The sequence below is a fragment of the Osmerus eperlanus genome, chromosome 10 (genome assembly GCF_963692335.1).
Source record: "Osmerus eperlanus chromosome 10, fOsmEpe2.1, whole genome shotgun sequence".
NCBI lineage: Eukaryota > Metazoa > Chordata > Actinopteri > Osmeriformes > Osmeridae > Osmerus > Osmerus eperlanus.
In genome coordinates, this window is record NC_085027.1 from 3,801,838 (window position 1) to 3,819,328 (window position 17,491).

A 17,491-nucleotide genomic window follows, 5' to 3' on the forward strand; every position below is an offset into this window, starting at 1 on the left:
TGGTCTACGACTTCAAATTAGTCACCTGGACATGTAGTCAGGGTTAGGTCCATAATATGTTATGTGACCGATTACTCTCAACGACTGGAGGTTCAAATATGTAAAACAATTTAGTTGATATTACCACCCTGGTGGAAATTCAGTGTCATTCCTCTATTTACTCTAAAGCACGACTGCAATCCGCAGTGACTGTGTAATAAAGCATTGTGACTATTGAAGTCATTAGAATAATTGGCTGCCTCCTGCTGTAGAAAGTGGGTATATCAGTGAGGCCAGTGTGCCAAATCTTTACACACCCTCAGCAGTACTTAGAAAAAGAAATATAACACAGGACCACTAATGCCATGCCATGATTAAATTAATTTGTTTTGATAGCTATGTTTTTCTTTATCACCTTCCAAAATCAAAGAAGGGTTGGGGTTTTATGTATATACAAGGAAAGTATATATACTATATATATATATTTATATAATTTACTCTTGGCATACCATGTCATGCTATGTCTGTGTTGATTGCCAAGTGTGAAACCGCAGAAATGTGTGCTAGAGGTGTGTGGATCACTGTTTTTCATCAGTTTTTCGGTTTTATCTCAGTGACAGGAGAGAGAGAAATCTATTGTACCGTGGAAGTGCTGCTTTGTGTTTCAGAGCGAGAATGAGATGCGCCTTTGTTCAATATGTTCCATTCTGTTCTCTGTTCCAGGGCAATGCTTCTCATCTCGAGGAGAGCTGCTGGATTTTAACCCGTTTCTGAGCTCCTCCTCTGGATCTACAGCGTCAGGGCTTGGAGGCCGTCTGAACAGGCCCTCGGAGCCCCGTCGCAGTCCTGGGACTGACCCTCCACTGCCACTGGGGCGATTTCCTGCTTGTTGTTTGTCAACACTGAGCTCTCACATTCTTCTGGTTCACTGCATCTGGAATAGAGATCTCACCAGTATTGCCCTCCATGGTTTCTGCCCTACTCAAGACCATATCATTGTACATTGAAAAGATTTGCAAAGGAATGTTTACAAAGAAATTGGCGAATCCCACAAAGAAGAAAGAGCCTAGTGAAAATAAAGAGTCCAAATTGACCACCGATTTGCAAGCACGTAATCCAACTTTCTCTACCACGCTGAAAACCACAGTGAAGAAAATCTCTAAATGCTCTTCTGCACGTAACATATCTCTCGAAGACGAAGACGGTAAAAACGACTGCTCGTCCCTCTCTCCGACATTCAGTTATCGCGTCGCTATAGCGAATGGACTACCAAAGAAAGGGCGTCTGTTAAATAATAATGAGAGTGTACTCCAAGAGGTTCTGTCTATCGATAGCAGCCACTCTGACTCCCTGAGTGAGACCAAACCTGTCCGCAGACTGGATGAGCAGAAATCTCACACCATGCCAGTGAGACGAAATAGGAAGAGCCTTATCAGCCTAGCGCCGTCTGACGGCAGCTCTGAGGGCGAACGCGTGGAACGCTCGAGTCTGCAAACGCTCAGGCTGGGCGCGTTACGCAAGCTGAGGAAATGGAAGAAGAGCCAAGAATGTGTCTCCTCCGAGTCCGAGGTGAGCAACTGGAGGAAGACCCTGGGCATCCGGAGCAAGTCTCTGGACCGGGCGGGGAGGCAGCAGAAGAGCTCCACCCTTGAACCCGGCTCGTCCTCCACGGGCTGCATCAGCCAGACCCAGGATGTGATGGAGATGATCTTCAAGGAGCTGCAGGGGATCAGCCAGATAGAGACAGAGCTGTCCGAGCTGCGTGGGCACGTTAATGCCCTGAAAAGCTCCATCGACGAGATATCCAGCAGCGTGGAGGTCGTGCAGAGCGAGATCGAGCAACTCCGCTCGGGGTTCGTTCAGTCCAGGAGGGAGACGCGCGACATCCACGACTATATCAAGCAGATCAGCCCCCAGGCCAGCAAGGCCTCCCTCAGGTTCCTCAATGTTCCTGAGGAAAAGTTAGAGAAGACTGACAGTGTCATCTATTCCATTCTGAAAGATAAAATGGGATTCATAGATGCACATAAAACACTAAAAATAGAACTTGCCCATAGGTTAGGACAACAAAGAGAATGTTCCAACGCTAAACCTCGACCTATTCTTGTTATCTTTTCAACCCCACAAGATAGGGATTTAGTTTTGAAAAAATGCTATAAACTTAAAGGGACAGGCATATCCGTCTCCACTGATAGCTTGACTCACGATTTGAAGGAGAGGAAAGACAGAGGATTATCCTCCTCACAGACCTATGAAAGCATGGATATCAAGGTCTCAGGGAAGGATAAAGTGGTCGAGAGCGATGACTGGGATTCAATGGACAGCGACAAAGAGCTGGACGAGCTGAGTAAGAATAAATATGCAATGGTGATTACAAAGCCTGCCCATAAAAGTAAATCAGACAAAAAGAGGTCCCACGACCACAGCCGGTCAGCAGATGAGGCAGGGTACTCAGGCTCGGTTCATTACGCCGACGATTCATATGACGACTCAGACAAACATGCCAAGGCCTACTACTCTGACCTGACACCGGGCTGGCTGTCCCAGAGTGACTATTCCACCCCCAAGCTCAGCCGCTCTGAGTCGGACTGCTCCAAACTCTGCCAGTCTTATTCAGAGGACTTCTCCGAGAGCCAGTATTTCAGCCGGACCAACGGCGGCTCTCTGTTGTCGTCCTCGGACCAGGAGCTGTGGCAGAGGAAGCAGGAGGATATGGCCTCTTCCTGGTACGCCAGCCCCCGCCAGCCCCTTAGCCAGGAGAACCCCTCTTACGTGGAGCACAATGAGGTTGAGACCACAGAGACTATTGACAGTGGGGTGAGTAACGGAATGGTCTGCATGTCTGGGGATAGGAGCCACTACAGTGGTTCTCAGCTCTCTCTGCAGGGTGACCTTTCTCCTTGGAAGGACTGGCATCACCTGGAGCAGGGTACTGACTCTGGCCTGGATGCCTCCATAGAGCAGAACCTGGTCTCAGAGGTCAGCAGCCCCTTCGACCCCACAACCATACCAGGATTCCCTGAGAACATCACAAAGTGTCAGGAGGTTGATCTGCAGTTTGAAGGGGAGGAGGATTTCATGATTTTAGATAATCCCTGTATTGTCCCTGCTCCTATCACTACTTACATCCCCACTCCTGTCCCTGTCATAGAGAAGGAGCTTGTCCACAAGCCACCTATCCGCAAATCTAAAGAGGCCCTGAAAGAAAGCCCCAAAGTCACTACGAAAGAAGTCCCAAAAGTTGCTTCTAAACCGGTCTCTAAAGCAACTACAAAGAGCCCTAAAGAAACCACTAAAGCGAATACTAAATTAACAGCTAAAGAATCCCATAAAGTGCTGGCTAAGGAGACTCCTAAGGTGACGGCTAAAGAACCTCCTAAGATAATTGCCAAGGAGACCCCTAAAGTGATGACTAAGGAGATCTCTAAAACGACTTCTAAACAGGGTGCTAAAGTAACCTCTAAACCAGGCCCAAAAATAACAGCTAAAGAAAGCCCTATTGCCACCCCTAAAGAAAGCCCTATTATCACTCCTAAGGAAAGCCCTATTATAACTCCTAAGGAAAGCCCTATTATCACTCCTAAAGAAAGCCCTATTATAACTCCTAAAGAAAGTCCAGTAGTGACTCCTAAAGAAAGCCCTATAGTAACTCCTAAAGAGAGCCCTAAAACCACCCCCCAAGAGGCCCTCAAAGTAACTGGTAAAGAGTTTCCTAAAGAACCCCCAAAAGTGGTCTCTGTTGAGGTGCCCAAGGTGAGTGCTAAAGAGAGTCCTGTAGTGAGCCTTAAAGAGGCCCCTAAGGTGGCCCCCAAGCCGGCCCTCCAGACTGCACCTCAGGCTTCCTCCCAGGCAACCCCTCAGGCTGCACCCCAGACTACACCTCAGACTGCACCCCAGACTACACCTCAGACTGCACCCCAGGCCGTCCCCCAGACTGCACCCCAGGCTGTCCCCCAGACTGCCCCCAAGACTGCCCCCCAGGCTGCCCCCCAGGCTGCCCCCCAGGCTGCCCCCCAGACTACACCTCAGGCTGTACCCCAGGCTGCCCCGCAGGTGGTCTCCCAGGCCCCGTCTCAAGCGGCCCCTATATCAGCCCCTCAAGCGGCCCCTATATCAGCCCCTCAAGCGGCCCCTAAAGCAGCCCCTCAAGCAGCCCCTCAAGCAGCCCCTCAAGCGGCCCCTAAAGCAGCTCCTAAGGCGACACACAAAGAAACATTCCCAGAGCTTGATGTCAATCACAGCTTTCACCAGAACCAGACCAAGTCAGCCACCATGTACCGAAGTCAGAGTGAGATCAGGACTGAGAAAGTCGAGGAGGTCCCCAAGTCCTGGAGCAGCAGGCTAAGCATTGATCTCACTGATAAATCCTTTGGCTTTGGCTTTGGCTCCACACTACAGAGGGCCAAATCAGCCCTGGAGGTTGTGTGGAACAAGGGCGCCCAGCCTCCAAGTGCTCCAGTGGAGGAACCCGCCAATTCCTCCTCCTTCATGGGCCGCTTCCGAAATCTCTCCACCTCAACCCCCAACGACTCCAGCACCACCATCGACTCCGACGTCTACAACGAGCCCTTCGTCTACAAAGCCGAGGAGGAGCAGGAGGAAACAGTGGCTGCAGAAGTAGCAGCGGGAGATCAGCCCGTTGACAGCGAAACCCACTACGTAGAGGTGATGGAACAGGTGCTAGCCAACCTGGAGAACAAGACCAACGCCGAAGAGGCGGAAGAGCCCGTACCGGAGTACGAGGCCACTCAGGACAACGACGGCTCTCAGGACAAAGACAGCTCTCAGGATTACGACGCCTCTCAGGATTACGACGCCTCTCAAGAACTGGAAGGTTCCGAGGATTTCGAGGCGGCGCAAGAGGCGGCTCCCGTCCTGGAGTACGACTGCAGTCTGGACGAGCACTACGACGAGGCGTGCAGCGAGGACTACGAGGACACCCAGATGACCGAGGACACCGCAGAGTATGACGACATGGTGGAGTATGTTGAGGTGGAGGAACCCGATGAGACCGAAGACATGGAGGAAGGGGACGAAGACCTGGAGGAGGTCGAGGAGTTGGAAGAAGCGTCCGAAGCTTGTGAGAGCGTAGAACAACAGGAGGATGAAAACAAGAACCTCCCACAGGAGAAGCTCGTGGAGGCCCCGCCCAAGAAGCGCATCCGCCCGACGTTCAAGGAAGCAGCGCTGAGGGCCTACAGGAAGCAGATGACTGAGTTGGAGCAGCAGATCCTGGCTGGAGGTAGACTTCTTACTGGTGCAATGTGATGTGTGGCTCTGTTTATATGATCGATATATATTCCAACATTATCTCAGTTCACAACACAACATAGAATAGGACAGTGAACTCAAAATGACATTTGTTTTTCTGAAAATACATTTGTTTGATTAAGTGTATATTCATACAGGTACCTATGGTGTTATGAACAAGACAAGTACATGCAGCAGTAGTTCATTTAAAAATAATAATAATAATTAACAGATATTCACCTCATGATTTGAAGGGAACTTTATTTTTATGATGAAATGCGTTCTGTGCTCTCTGAAATCGGATGGCCATGTAGTACCCCAGACAACAACGACCTTGGCGCAGGATGCACTGCTTCAAATATCACAAGAACTTGAAGTTACTCAGCATGTTTGATTTGTGTAGTACCAATATGACTTATGCATGTAGTCTGCCCCACTTATAAAGAATGGCAGCTGGATGTAAACACTTTGTTTTGTTTGTTGATAATTCATTGAATGCCTCAAACAAATCAAGCAAAACACATCAATTTTATACAGAGCAGGTTTTCAGGCCATTCCTCATGCAAAGTATGAGTGAAGTACTCTGCTGAGTTAGAAGTTTATTCTGACCAAAAAATATTGCCTGAGAAAAATGATTTCTCGCAGTATATTAAGTGGTTAGTATTGATTCAATGAAGCAAACAATGAACTGTTCCAAGTGGAATGAGGAAAGGTTTTCTGTGTGAGTTATAGAGGGGCCAGGGGAATTTCCTGCCTCTTATTTAAAGTGAACAGACTCTTGACCTACATGTGTAACAGGCACAGTGCACTTCTACACTCACAGAGAAGCAGTGTGGAGCATCATACAGGTACACATGCTGCACACACACAACCTACAGATGTTATCAACCATAAATATTCATTACACATCAACAATTTAGACATGCGGTACAGCATCAGCAGCATACAAAAACAGCAGACAGTCCAATACGCAGACTAAAGTTATAGTTGGTTACATACAAAACCATAAACTGCACACATACGGAATACTATTATTTAGCACATCCAAAAGGCAGTTTTATCAAACTTAAACAAAAGTTTTAGGCAAAATTATATTTGAAAACCAGGAACCGTCCTGACTCTTAAGTGCATATCAGATTTACACCTTGAATAGTGAAACACATTATTAATATGCAACATGCCACCACATGGTCCAGTGAGGATTGTTGAATCATGCCCATGTGTATAAACTGAGGTGCAATTTATTTATTATTTATAGTCAAACACAAGCGTGTTGCTGAAACATCAAATTATCGTTGATTACTGGTCTCTGTTGTGGTCGGTTTACTGTGTGTATATGTCCACCTAGATTAGGGTTGGTCGAGGGAGCAGGGATTTCTGTCCCTGTGGATGGACTTAAAGGCCTCAGGCCCTATTGCTGTGGCACTGCTTCTTAGAGCAGAGCTGCTCTCTTTCTCTCTTTCGCTCTCTCTCTCTCGCTCTCTCTTTCTATCTACATTTTCTTCAATTTCTTTTCCCGCTTTCTCTTTCCATTTCCTCTCTCTTTTCATTTCTTACGTCTCATTTTCTTCTGCTTTTTCTCTCTCCATGTTCCCAATCTCTCTCTCCACCTCTCTCTACCTCTCTCTCTCTCTCTCTCTCTCTCTCTCTCTCTCTCTCTCTCTCTCTCTGTCTCTCACTGTGACGCATGCTCTCTGGGCTCGTGTAGTGGTGTGCTCGACTGTTTGGGGAACGGGCGGTGCTGCCATCCCTGGCATCCCAATCTTTACTCCGCTACAGCAGCGTCTGTATGGAGATGCTAATTCACACTCCCAAGGGCATTGTGTAACCAGGTCAGCCTTGCTTAGAATATTTATATGGGTCTGCTAGCAAAGTTGCTGCTTGCCGGCTCCTTGGGGCAGGCAGACCTTCTTAATGCTTACTGCGCCATATCTGGAAGTGTGGCTATGAAAAATGCAGATCGAGAGTAAGTGGCGGTTGTGTTGGTGTTTTAAATTGATAGGGTCGTTGGCTGTGGGCAGCTCTCTCTCTCTCTCTCTCTCTCTCTCTCTCTCTCTCTCTCTCTCTCTCTCTCTCTCTCTCTCTCTCTCTCTCTCTCTCTCTCTCTCTCTCTCTCTCTCACTCAATTCAATTCAATTCAATTCAATTGGCTTTATTAGCATTAAGGAACAAATGTTCATATTGCCAAAGCAACGGTGGAGCCACAGAAACAGTATTCATATCATTACTATGGACATCGGTATACTATTACAACTATTACTATAACAACCAAACATGACAAATTCAGTTGAAAGATTAAAGGATTGATTACGTAATATATATATACATACAGACATACACATGTCAGTCACACACACAGTATATTTTGTGTGTGTGCTTTGTGTGTGTGCCTTGTGTGTCTAGGTCGCTCACTGTCTCTCAGGTTGTGGCATACTGATACATACTGGGCAGCAAGGTATGCCCTGTCTCCTTCTCCTAGGAGGATGTTTACCTTTGAGAGGTCACTAAGACCTTTGAAATCTGACATTACAGAGTGGAGTTTGTTACAGTAATCATTTCTTATATCACTGAATGTTTCACATTGTAGGAGGAAGTGCATCTCCGTCTCAACCTCACCTGTCGAACAGTGACCACATATTCTGTTTTCTTTTGGTTGCCATGATTTTTTGTGTCGTCCTGTTTCAATTGCCAATTGGTCACTGAGCCTGTACTTGGTTAGGATCTGTCTCTGCTTTCTATCTCTGACAGTATAGAGGTATTCTGCCAGTTTCTAATCTCTTTCTAAGGCTAGATAACATTCTAATCGACTTTGGCTTTTAGTTTCTTCTTTCCAATGTTCCAGGTAGGTTTCTTTACATTGTGTTATAATTTGGTTGACTCTGATTGGTGTTTGGAAAGCAGTGTTGGTGTGAGACTGGTCAGGGTGTGTCTGGGTGGGGGCAGTGAGTCTCAGCACCAACTGACATAGGGGACTCTTATCTGGGTTCAGCTCTTGGGTTTGGAGGGCTTTGGAGTGGAGGGTGTCTAGAGGGCTGGATTTAAGGTGATTGAAAAAGTTTAGTGCTCTCTTTTGGATATTAATTATCATTGGGTATCTGCCTAATTCTGCTCTACATGCATTTGTTGGCGTCTTTCTGTGAACATGTAAGATGTATCTGCAGAATTCTGCATGTAGAGATTCTGTTGGGTGTTTGTCCCAGCGGGTATAGCTATGATGACTGAGTGGACCCCATACTTCACTACCATACAGCACAATGGGCTGGATCACACTATCAAATATTTTAAGCCAGATTTTGATTGGAATTTGCAAATTATAAAATTTTCTTCTAATTGCATTTAGGGCTCTTCGAGCTTTTTCTTTTAGTGGATTCACTGCCATGTTGAAACTCCCTGATGCTGTTATGGTTAAACCAAGATAGTTATAACTCATAGTATGTTCAATTAAATGATTATTTATAATAAACTGGTATTTCTCTTCCTGGCATCTGGGGCGTTTTTGAAATATCATGATATTAGTTTTCTTCATATTTATTGCAAGGGCCCAGTTTCGACAGTATTGTTCAACAATGTCCAGCTGTTGTTGTAGTCCTTGTTTGGTGGGAGACCCTCTCTCTCTCTCTCTCTCTCTCTCTCTCTCTCTCTCTCTCTCTCTCTCTCTCTCTCTCTCTCTCTGTGTGTCTATGTCTCTGTCTCTCTCCCTCTGTCTCTCTCTCTCTCTCTCTCTCTCTCTCTCTCTCTCTCTCCTCTGTGTCTCTCTCTCTGTCTCTCTCTGTGTCTCTCTCTCTGTCTCTCTCTCTCAAGTGACAGACTGCCCCTGGACATGAGGGAAGCCTGGGCTCCACGTCACAGTGAGGTCAGGGCCACCCAGGCTGGAGCTTCTCCCCTGGTCCTGTCCTTCAAGGTTTTGGTCTAGTTGTTTGGTCTAGTTTCTGGTGAGGTTTAATTAGCAGGCCGGGGAACTCCCCTCCAAGCCTCTCGTTTCAGTGGAAGCAGCTTTAGCTCCCTGTCTGTGAGCTAAACCCACCCCCCTGTCCATGCCAACAGCCAAACAGAAGACTTCACATATGCCTCTTGTGTTCCCTGGCAAAGCTCCTGCTTTATGCTGCTTATTTGGGCGCTGCCCATCAAAGTGTTCAGTGTTCTAAGCCCTGTTTAAACTCATATTCAGCCAGTCTTAGTCTGCACACACATTTCAAATCAAATTGATTGTTTTATGTGCTTAGCCCCCCGCCCCTCCCTCTCCCCCACACACACCCCACCCTCCCCCACCACCCCTAGCATCCTTACGTTCTGTAAGCATCAACGTCAGTAATAACGTCAAATCTGTAAAAAAAAAAGAAGAACAAAGATTGGGGATAAAACTGCATTTTTATGCCAAATCCTTTGAAATCTTCATTTCCCATATAAAGATCAGCCTCAAACCACAAAGTAGCTTTAACGACACACTTCGCCATTGTTCCATCTTAAGACAATCATGTTCTAGAAAAAGGTGTTCCGCTTGGATTTTTTCTTCTTCTTCTTGATATTAAAACCCCATTCTTCCATGTCACTGTAAATAACCTGCTTTGTTTTATGGCAACGTGCTCCATTGTGACATTCTATTCCGGGCCTAGCCCGGAGGGCACTGTCTTTATGGTGAAATGTGAACTAAACAAACCAACTGGCATCAACCTCTCTGTCACAGTCACTTCGTCACCGTAGACGTCAACTTGGGAAGAGAGCGACTGCTGGATGTGTTATGTTGTGAGCGTTAGGAACCGGTGTAGCAAGTGTGTAGGGAGTCAGGTGGCTGAGCGGTGAGGGAATCGGGCTAGTAATCCGAAGGTTGCCAGTTCGATTCCCGGTCATGCCAACTGACGTTGTATCCTTGGGCAAGGCACTTCACCCTACTTGCCTCGGGGGAATGTCCCTGTACTTACTGTAAGTCGCTCTGGATAAGAGCGTCTGCTAAATGACTAAATGTAAATGTAAATGTGTCACTGGCGTAATAGTACAGGTTGGGTTGAGGGGTTAGGGGGTGGGTGAAGGGGGTTGGGGACGGCGGGGGGTGGAGGGGCTCTAGTTCTGCAATCACTGTAGCGGTCTGACTCGGAGAAGGCTGCTGTTCTCTTCTCAGCATGGGGCCCCTCTCCTCACCACTCCAGCTAATTCTGTTGTCCTTTCCGGCTGAACGTGTCACCAGTCAGATTCTGGCAGAGCTCCATACTCCAAAAACGGTTCTGCGGATTAAAACGTGTGTCAACATGATAACGGGGGGGAAAAGATTGTTGCTGTGATTATCAGACTGTATATCTGGTCCTCCAGTTTAGTGCAGTTTCATCCCCAGGGCTTTGGTACTTAACCCATTTGAGAAAATGGCTGCATAGCAGCTACATTCATGTGCCAAAATGAGTGCATTGACGCTTGGCATTCACATAACATGTAACCGTGTATGTTTTTCATTAGTATATGCATGAATGCGAGTATCTTGGGAATCTGTCTTTGGATCTCCCAGCAGTGTGTGTCTGTGTGTGTGTGTGTGTGTCTGTGTGTGTGGGGGTTTATAGTGTCTGGCTATATTATCAGGCCTGTGCAGGCCTGCTCGCACTAGTGATCTCTGCTCGATGGGCTGTGTGGCCATGCGTGTCTTTTTTCCCCTGACCAGGATTTAGTGCCGCTATCTCAACATACTGCTCACAGTACAACCAACTTTCCTACTCAAATCGATTGCATTTCTATTCCAGAGATTTAAGGCCCTACTGTAATAACCTTTAGATATCTCTGTTCTCCTCCGTATAGGTGGGGGAACATTGTTGGGATATCTTAGCTGAACCCATGCTGGAGCTAGCTCAAACCGGTACAAAGTAGAAAAGCTTTACGAATACGAGCAGTTTTTCCTGACAGGTTTTTTTTTATTGTGAGTGATAACAGTTTTTTTGTTGAGTACGTATGGTTCCCAGAAATAACACTGCAATAAATTTTCAGTAAACCTGTCAACAGTAATGGTAACAACTCCCATAACTTGTGTGGATCATTAGTGTATGGCTGTTTTATATGCAGATCATCCCTTTAATCCATCCTCCGTGTTCTTCTGACCGGATCTGTATTCGATTTTGATCACGCTTCATCACCAACTAATCGATCCACAACTCATTAAACCTGTGAAGTCTTGCCACCGAACAGTGAAGACTGTCAGCAACTTAGTGGATTTACCATTTACCATTTACCATTTACCATTTACTGGGCTTACCATTTCTCCCTTAAATATCAACATGTCCGACCGTGATATCTTAACTGTCCATGCCTGTTGGTGCACAATCATTGGCTAATTGCGTGGCCAGATTACATGTCTACAGAGCATAGAGTTTCCACCTTTGTTGTTTTGAATATCCATCTAAGCAGGACTCACACCTCAGTAACTGTTGAGGGTGTGTTTGTGTGTGTGTTCTCGTATGATTTCCCTGTGTTACTGTTTGCTGCTATTCATAGTTCTTCTCACTCGGGCGCATACTGACTCAGTCTTCACTGCATGCGTTTGTTAGGGATAGACAAACGGCTGACATCACACGGCACTTGACTACACGTATACTTGAGCGTTTGTGTCTGACTGACTGTCTGTCTGTGCACCTCCCGTCTAACCCTCTGCCCTGCTCTGCTCCTCTTCTCTTTGCAGATAGCAGTGCTTTGGAAGCCCAGGTTTATACTCATTGTTAAACATTCTTCATCCAGACCCACATGTTTTTTATTTTCTTCTTCTGTTCCCATTTGTGTAGACGTATGTGCATGTGTGTGTGTATTTGTGGCTGTGTGTGTATGTTCTGTGGTTCTTTTTGTGTGGGTTGATGTGAAAGTGCAGCATGTTTGCCCGGTGGCCATCTTATCATCACCCAGCAGTGTCTGTGTTTGTCTTCCCTTGTGTTCTGACGATGATTGGGACTGTAGACAGTCACAGAAACTGTGGTCAGTGAGGGGGAGATCCTTACACAACAGGCAAATCTGGCCCTAAGCAGCATGGACAACACGCTCCATGACACTGCGTTTGAGAGCCTGCTTCTCAAATCACATTGACAGGAAATCATTTCTGCTCTGGCCTGCGGTACTCTTCCTCTGTGCTCCTAAAGCTACATCCTACTTTCCTCCTTTTACTGTCCGCATGTTTTTTTTTTTTGTTCTTTTCTTTTTTTCCTGTTGTTTGTGCTGCCCCCTTCCTCCTGTGTGTGCACTGTGAGTGGCTGCGTGCCGCGTTGAGTTTAGCCGTGTCTGACGCTGTCCTGCGCTCCTCTCCACAGACTCTCAATGTCCTGGATCCCAAAGTACTTGGGCTTCAGGCTGGCGGGTAAGTGGCGCCTTTTATACTCCTCTCTCATTGGCTCGCGCTCGGAAATGTACGCGGGGCGTAGGTGGTTGTAATATCGGGTCCCTGTAACACAAACACAAAGGGTCGCTACTTTGGTTTCTCATAACGTGGGGGTCAGGGAAAGAGACACATTCAGGCGAGTCCACGGTGTTTTAAGATGATATACAAAGATAATAGCAGGATGTTTGTGCTCCCTGCTGTTCCTTGTTATCTCTCCAGCTGACCGTGTGCAGATGTCTGCACGGTAACACAGCCAGGCGCTCCCGCCGGACTGAGAGGGCTTGGCACATGCTTTAGCAGAGGCTTCTAGATTCATATCTCTGGGGTCGTACCTGTGATGTCACTTAGGGCTGACGGGGGCTGGAGTGGGGCCACCAGGGAGCTGCGATGTCACGTAGAGGTCATTAAAGGGCTGTGAGTGACAGCCGAGAGGATCTCCTTGGAGGCTTCGCTCCCACTGGGGGCACCAGGGAGAGAGGGGCAGAGAGAGTGGAGTTTAAATGGACCCTTAGTGTAGACCGCAGACAGGATGAAGGTTGACGGAGAGAGATGGGCAAAGGGATTGATCTTTTGTATCTACTTTTAGAGACAGGGTAGAGGGATTAATCCTTACTGTAGACCCTGCTTCAGAGAGAGACAGGGTAGAGGGATTGAGCCCTAGTGTAGACCCTGCTGTAGAGAGAGAGAGGGTAGAGGGATTGAGCCTTAGTGTAGAAACAACTGTAAAGAGAGAGAGGGTAGAGGGATTGAGCCTTACTGGAGACAGAGTCAGGGTAGAGGGAGGCCTCTCGTGTATACCTGAGGCAGGGAGAGGGGGTGGTGTGTGGGGGAAATGTGGGGTGCACGACCGAGGGATCCCCCCGCCCAGGACAGCCAGGGACACAGAGCATGGGAGTATGATCCATGGGGTTGGCAAGCATTGTAAATCAGGGCCCCCTTTCAGCGTGGTAATGTCTCCCCCAGCACAGCGTTATTATGATATTAATACTCTCTAAACCTGTCTGCTTTCCCAGGGCTGGCAGCATTCTTTATGGTATTGACAGCATGCCAGATTTACGCCGCAAGAGGACCATGCCTATTGTCCGAGACCTGGTGAGTTATCGGCCTCAACAAGGTTAGGTGTGATTTACGTCTAATAGATCTGACCGCCCCTATACTAGACCCTGGCTGACAGAGGGGCATTGCCTGACTGCGACGTGTAAGTATGCTAAATGTGGAGCGGAGCAGCGTGCAGTTTGGCCATGTTAAACCTAATCCCCCGGTCGTAACTCTCAGCGCTTATTTAGTTAGCGTGGAGAGACGAGGCCTAGCCGTAGCGTTGCATCATATTGATGCTCCTGTTTTGTTTTATCGTAGCGTAATGTGTCACGTCCGGCAAATAGGCCCGCTTTAGTGCGCCATGTTGTATCAGTGTCCTAGATAGGTTTTAAAAGCTTAGCTCTGACTTTACTTTACTTTACTTTACTTAATGTAGCGAGAGTTGCTGCTGTTTGTTAGTAACTGTTAGTCTTGTACTGTGTTTGTCTCGTGCCTAAGTGTCTGTTTTCATATTCATGTTTTTTGAAATCATATCAGACCAGATGCTCAGGCTCTTGAGAAATAGATGAATTGTTGACTCTTAAAGTGCACTTTATGAAGGATCCACTAGACCTTTCAAACCTACTCTTAAAGACCCACTGCACAGTTTATACAAATAGTGTCTAGCCAGCTACTGCACTGTGTTTACTGGTAAAATATATCATGATAATGTAGTTTTATGTCATACGGATAGATGCTGATGAATGTTTATATCACAGTGAACGACATGAGTTGATGCTGTATTTGTTCATATCTCTCATGAAATTAATAACCAACAATATTTTGGTAAGTATGGGTTGTGATTTTTGTTTATGGTTTTTTTATGCGTGTAAATATGCCATTCCTACACAGTCCCATAACAGCTATGGGTGATATTTTTCAGTGAGTTGTCAGATTTCAGCCTGGCCAACACCAAACATTTTCACGTCTCGGCAGGAGTTGGGCCTACAGCACAGCATAGCATAACGAGAAGCAGAACGATATGAAATGGTGACAACTCAACCTAAAAATATATCTAAGGACTTCATTGACTTCTGATTTAACTGTGTGAGCTTTTTAAATCATGTAAAAGCAGCACTGAAGAAAGCCTTTTACACATTGGATGAAGTCGGTATTCAGTGGTCTAATTGGTCCCTTCTCTCATGCCTCTCCTCTGTCGATGTCCCCCATTGGCTGTGTGATTGCTTCAGGGCAGCAACAGCATTGTGATTGGTTGGGACGGGAGGGATCCCCACTCACAGTGGGGTGCAAAAAATCTTTATATATGAATTAACATATATATTACTATATTTGAAGCACTGTTTGATACCTTAGCACTTTGAGACTTTGTTTCAAATGTAAAGTGCGTTACAAATAAAATCTATTATTATTATTATTACCTCAACATCGAATATTTGGACTCAAGGTCTTTCTGTATTGCCTGCAGCAACCTCAGCAGTAACAGTGCATGTTAATAAACTTACATCAACACTCTAAGTTCATGTAGAGGTCATGTCCCTCCTACATTTTCCATGGCTTCCATGGATCTTTACCATAGCTGGGCTGCAGAAGAGAGGGTGGTGGTAAAGACTGATCCAGTATTGTCAGCTGTCCATGTTTGCATTCCTCTCTGTTGCGTAACCTCCTCTAGTATGGGGTAAATGTTAATCTGTCTCCCTTTAACTCTGGCCACCTAGGCTCAGTGGAGATTTAGCTAACGTGGGTGTGACATTTGTCAATATGTGTGTGTGTGTGTGATTGTTGGTGTGTGCGTGTTTGTGTGTGTGCGTGTTTGAGTCAGTGTTGTACAGCTGGCTTCACCCGTACATGAGTGTGTGTCTTGTGTTTGTCTGTTATTGTCCTATTAAACGTCCAGGACAGACAGCAGAACTAGGACTGTGACAGAGACATAACACACCGTAAATGCCAAGCATGAGTGCTACAGAGTCACTTTTTAATGCATGAACAAATACAAATATACATAAGTATGACCTCTCTAGACACAAGTAGCCATCTCTCTAGAGCACTGTGGCCTGGCGTACAGTCCTGCATGGCAGGAGACAGGCCTATGGACATGCCCTGTTGTGTGTGCACCCTGTGACCCCCAAACCACCTCTCTAATTCAATATCTCGACTTTCTATCCTCCTTCCGCGGCTCCTCGGATCCCTCAGGCTTTGGTGAGTTCCATCCCATCCTATCTTCACTGATTGTTCCTGCCTCAGTGCTGACCAACGGCTCCTCACAGGAAAAATAAACTCCTTGGCCACAGATCGAGGGCTTTAATGTGACGTGAAGGCAGAGCCGATTCGTTTTGTGCCGTTGTTTGTCCTCTTCTCAATCCTCCTCTGTAAAACGGGCCCGAAAGGGCTGAGTGTGCTGTGAAAGGAACTGATTAGACAAATGAACCAATCCACTGAGTTGAAGACAAATGAGGATAGATAGCGTGGCTCAATTTGTTTCTCTTAGCTCAGTCGAGGAGTCTTATTCAAAATAAATGAAATTGTTCCGGAGGTTGTTTTAATTCACTCTGAAGCAAGCTAGATAAAGCAGCTTGACTGATGCGCTGTGGTGTGCTTTAGTCTGTCTTATACACACTCAACATGTGACCCTCATGGTCATGATATCATATTTACAGCTTATCAGGCGTATCATTTATTTGTCTCTCCTTCCTTCTTATCTGTCTCCATCCTAGACTCTCACTGCTCGAAAGGCAGGTATCTCGTTCGCCCTGGTGACCAGATCTACCCTGAACAACGAGGACTTGGTAAGTACCCCACGAAACACACTGAAGTCCCTGTCCAGTCGTAAACGATCACTGACAATGATGTCATAGTTCAGTAGCGATGGGAGGGTGAGCGAGGGGGGGGGGGGGGTTATGTAATGTTCTCTGGATTAAAGGTTGGTCCAGGCAGGGGATAAGGAAGGACTAGCTAAGGCACTAGACAGGGGAGATGGGGTGCGGGGGAGTTGGAACACTGACAGATTCTTAGAACCATGCTGTTTGACTGCCAGGGTGGTCTGTGCACATGGTGCCCCACACCAGGAAGACAACTCAAGAGGGTGTTGATCCTCAGTTACCAGCTGACATCTTAACGTCACGTCAGCTGTAACTGGACATTAAATAAAGTGCCCAGCTGCAAGCTTTACAACTTTAAACTGCTGCCCGCTGGTTTGGGATTGCTGGGAAGGAAACTGCACGTTCTCTGAATCTCTCAGGCAGATGGGTTTGGCTCGGTAGTGCCCGGAATAATGCCGGCTATTAAGACATGGCTCCATCTCTTGGTTTACACAGCAGCGCAGGTTTAATTATGAACACCGGTCTTCGGAGGAGACGACGAGAGAGCCAGGCGATGCTGAATGTGTTAATCGATAGAGGGAGAATTTGTCTTCTTTTATGCTGACCTCCAGAGCTCCCTGCATTCAATGATTACAGTCCGCCCCCTCCCGTCGTATAAATAAAGTGTGCATGACAGGACGCGGAGGGGCGCAGGTTCTCCCAGAAACGTGAGCCAGATTCCTGACGTCTCGTGTCGCAGAGGGATCAGCGTAAGCCTGCAGGATTGCTGGATTCACGTTTCTCCAGCTCCTTCTCTCACTTACATTTAGTCATTTAACAGACGCTCTTATCCAGAGCGACTTACAGTAAGTACAGGGACATTCCCCCCGAGGCAAGTAGGGTGAAGTGCCTTGCCCAAGGGCACAAGGTCTATTCGCGCAGCCAGAATCGAACCGGCAACCTTCTGATTAATAGCCCTATTCCCTAACCGCTCAGCCATCTCACTCCCCTTCTGACTCCACTTCTGTCGATGCTTAGTCTGAGGGTTGATCCTGACGGGAGCATATGGATGCATCTCGCCTTGCTACGTAGG

At 46.8% G+C, this 17,491-nt stretch overlaps 1 protein-coding gene across 1 annotated transcript in view; it reads left to right on the plus strand.

The window, feature by feature from the left end:
* Positions 1-715: 715 nt before the first annotated feature.
* Positions 716-17,491, plus strand: part of LOC134028286 (protein unc-13 homolog C) — a 67,263-nt gene continuing 50,487 nt past the window's right edge. The window contains exons 1-6 of the mRNA XM_062471758.1: positions 716-5,221; positions 11,882-11,904; positions 12,498-12,544; positions 13,579-13,657; positions 15,794-15,799; positions 16,315-16,386. Of these exons, the coding sequence (XP_062327742.1) occupies positions 946-5,221; positions 11,882-11,904; positions 12,498-12,544; positions 13,579-13,657; positions 15,794-15,799; positions 16,315-16,386 (4,503 nt within the window). The 5' untranslated portion in view covers positions 716-945. The remainder of the gene's footprint in view (positions 5,222-11,881; positions 11,905-12,497; positions 12,545-13,578; positions 13,658-15,793; positions 15,800-16,314; positions 16,387-17,491) is intronic.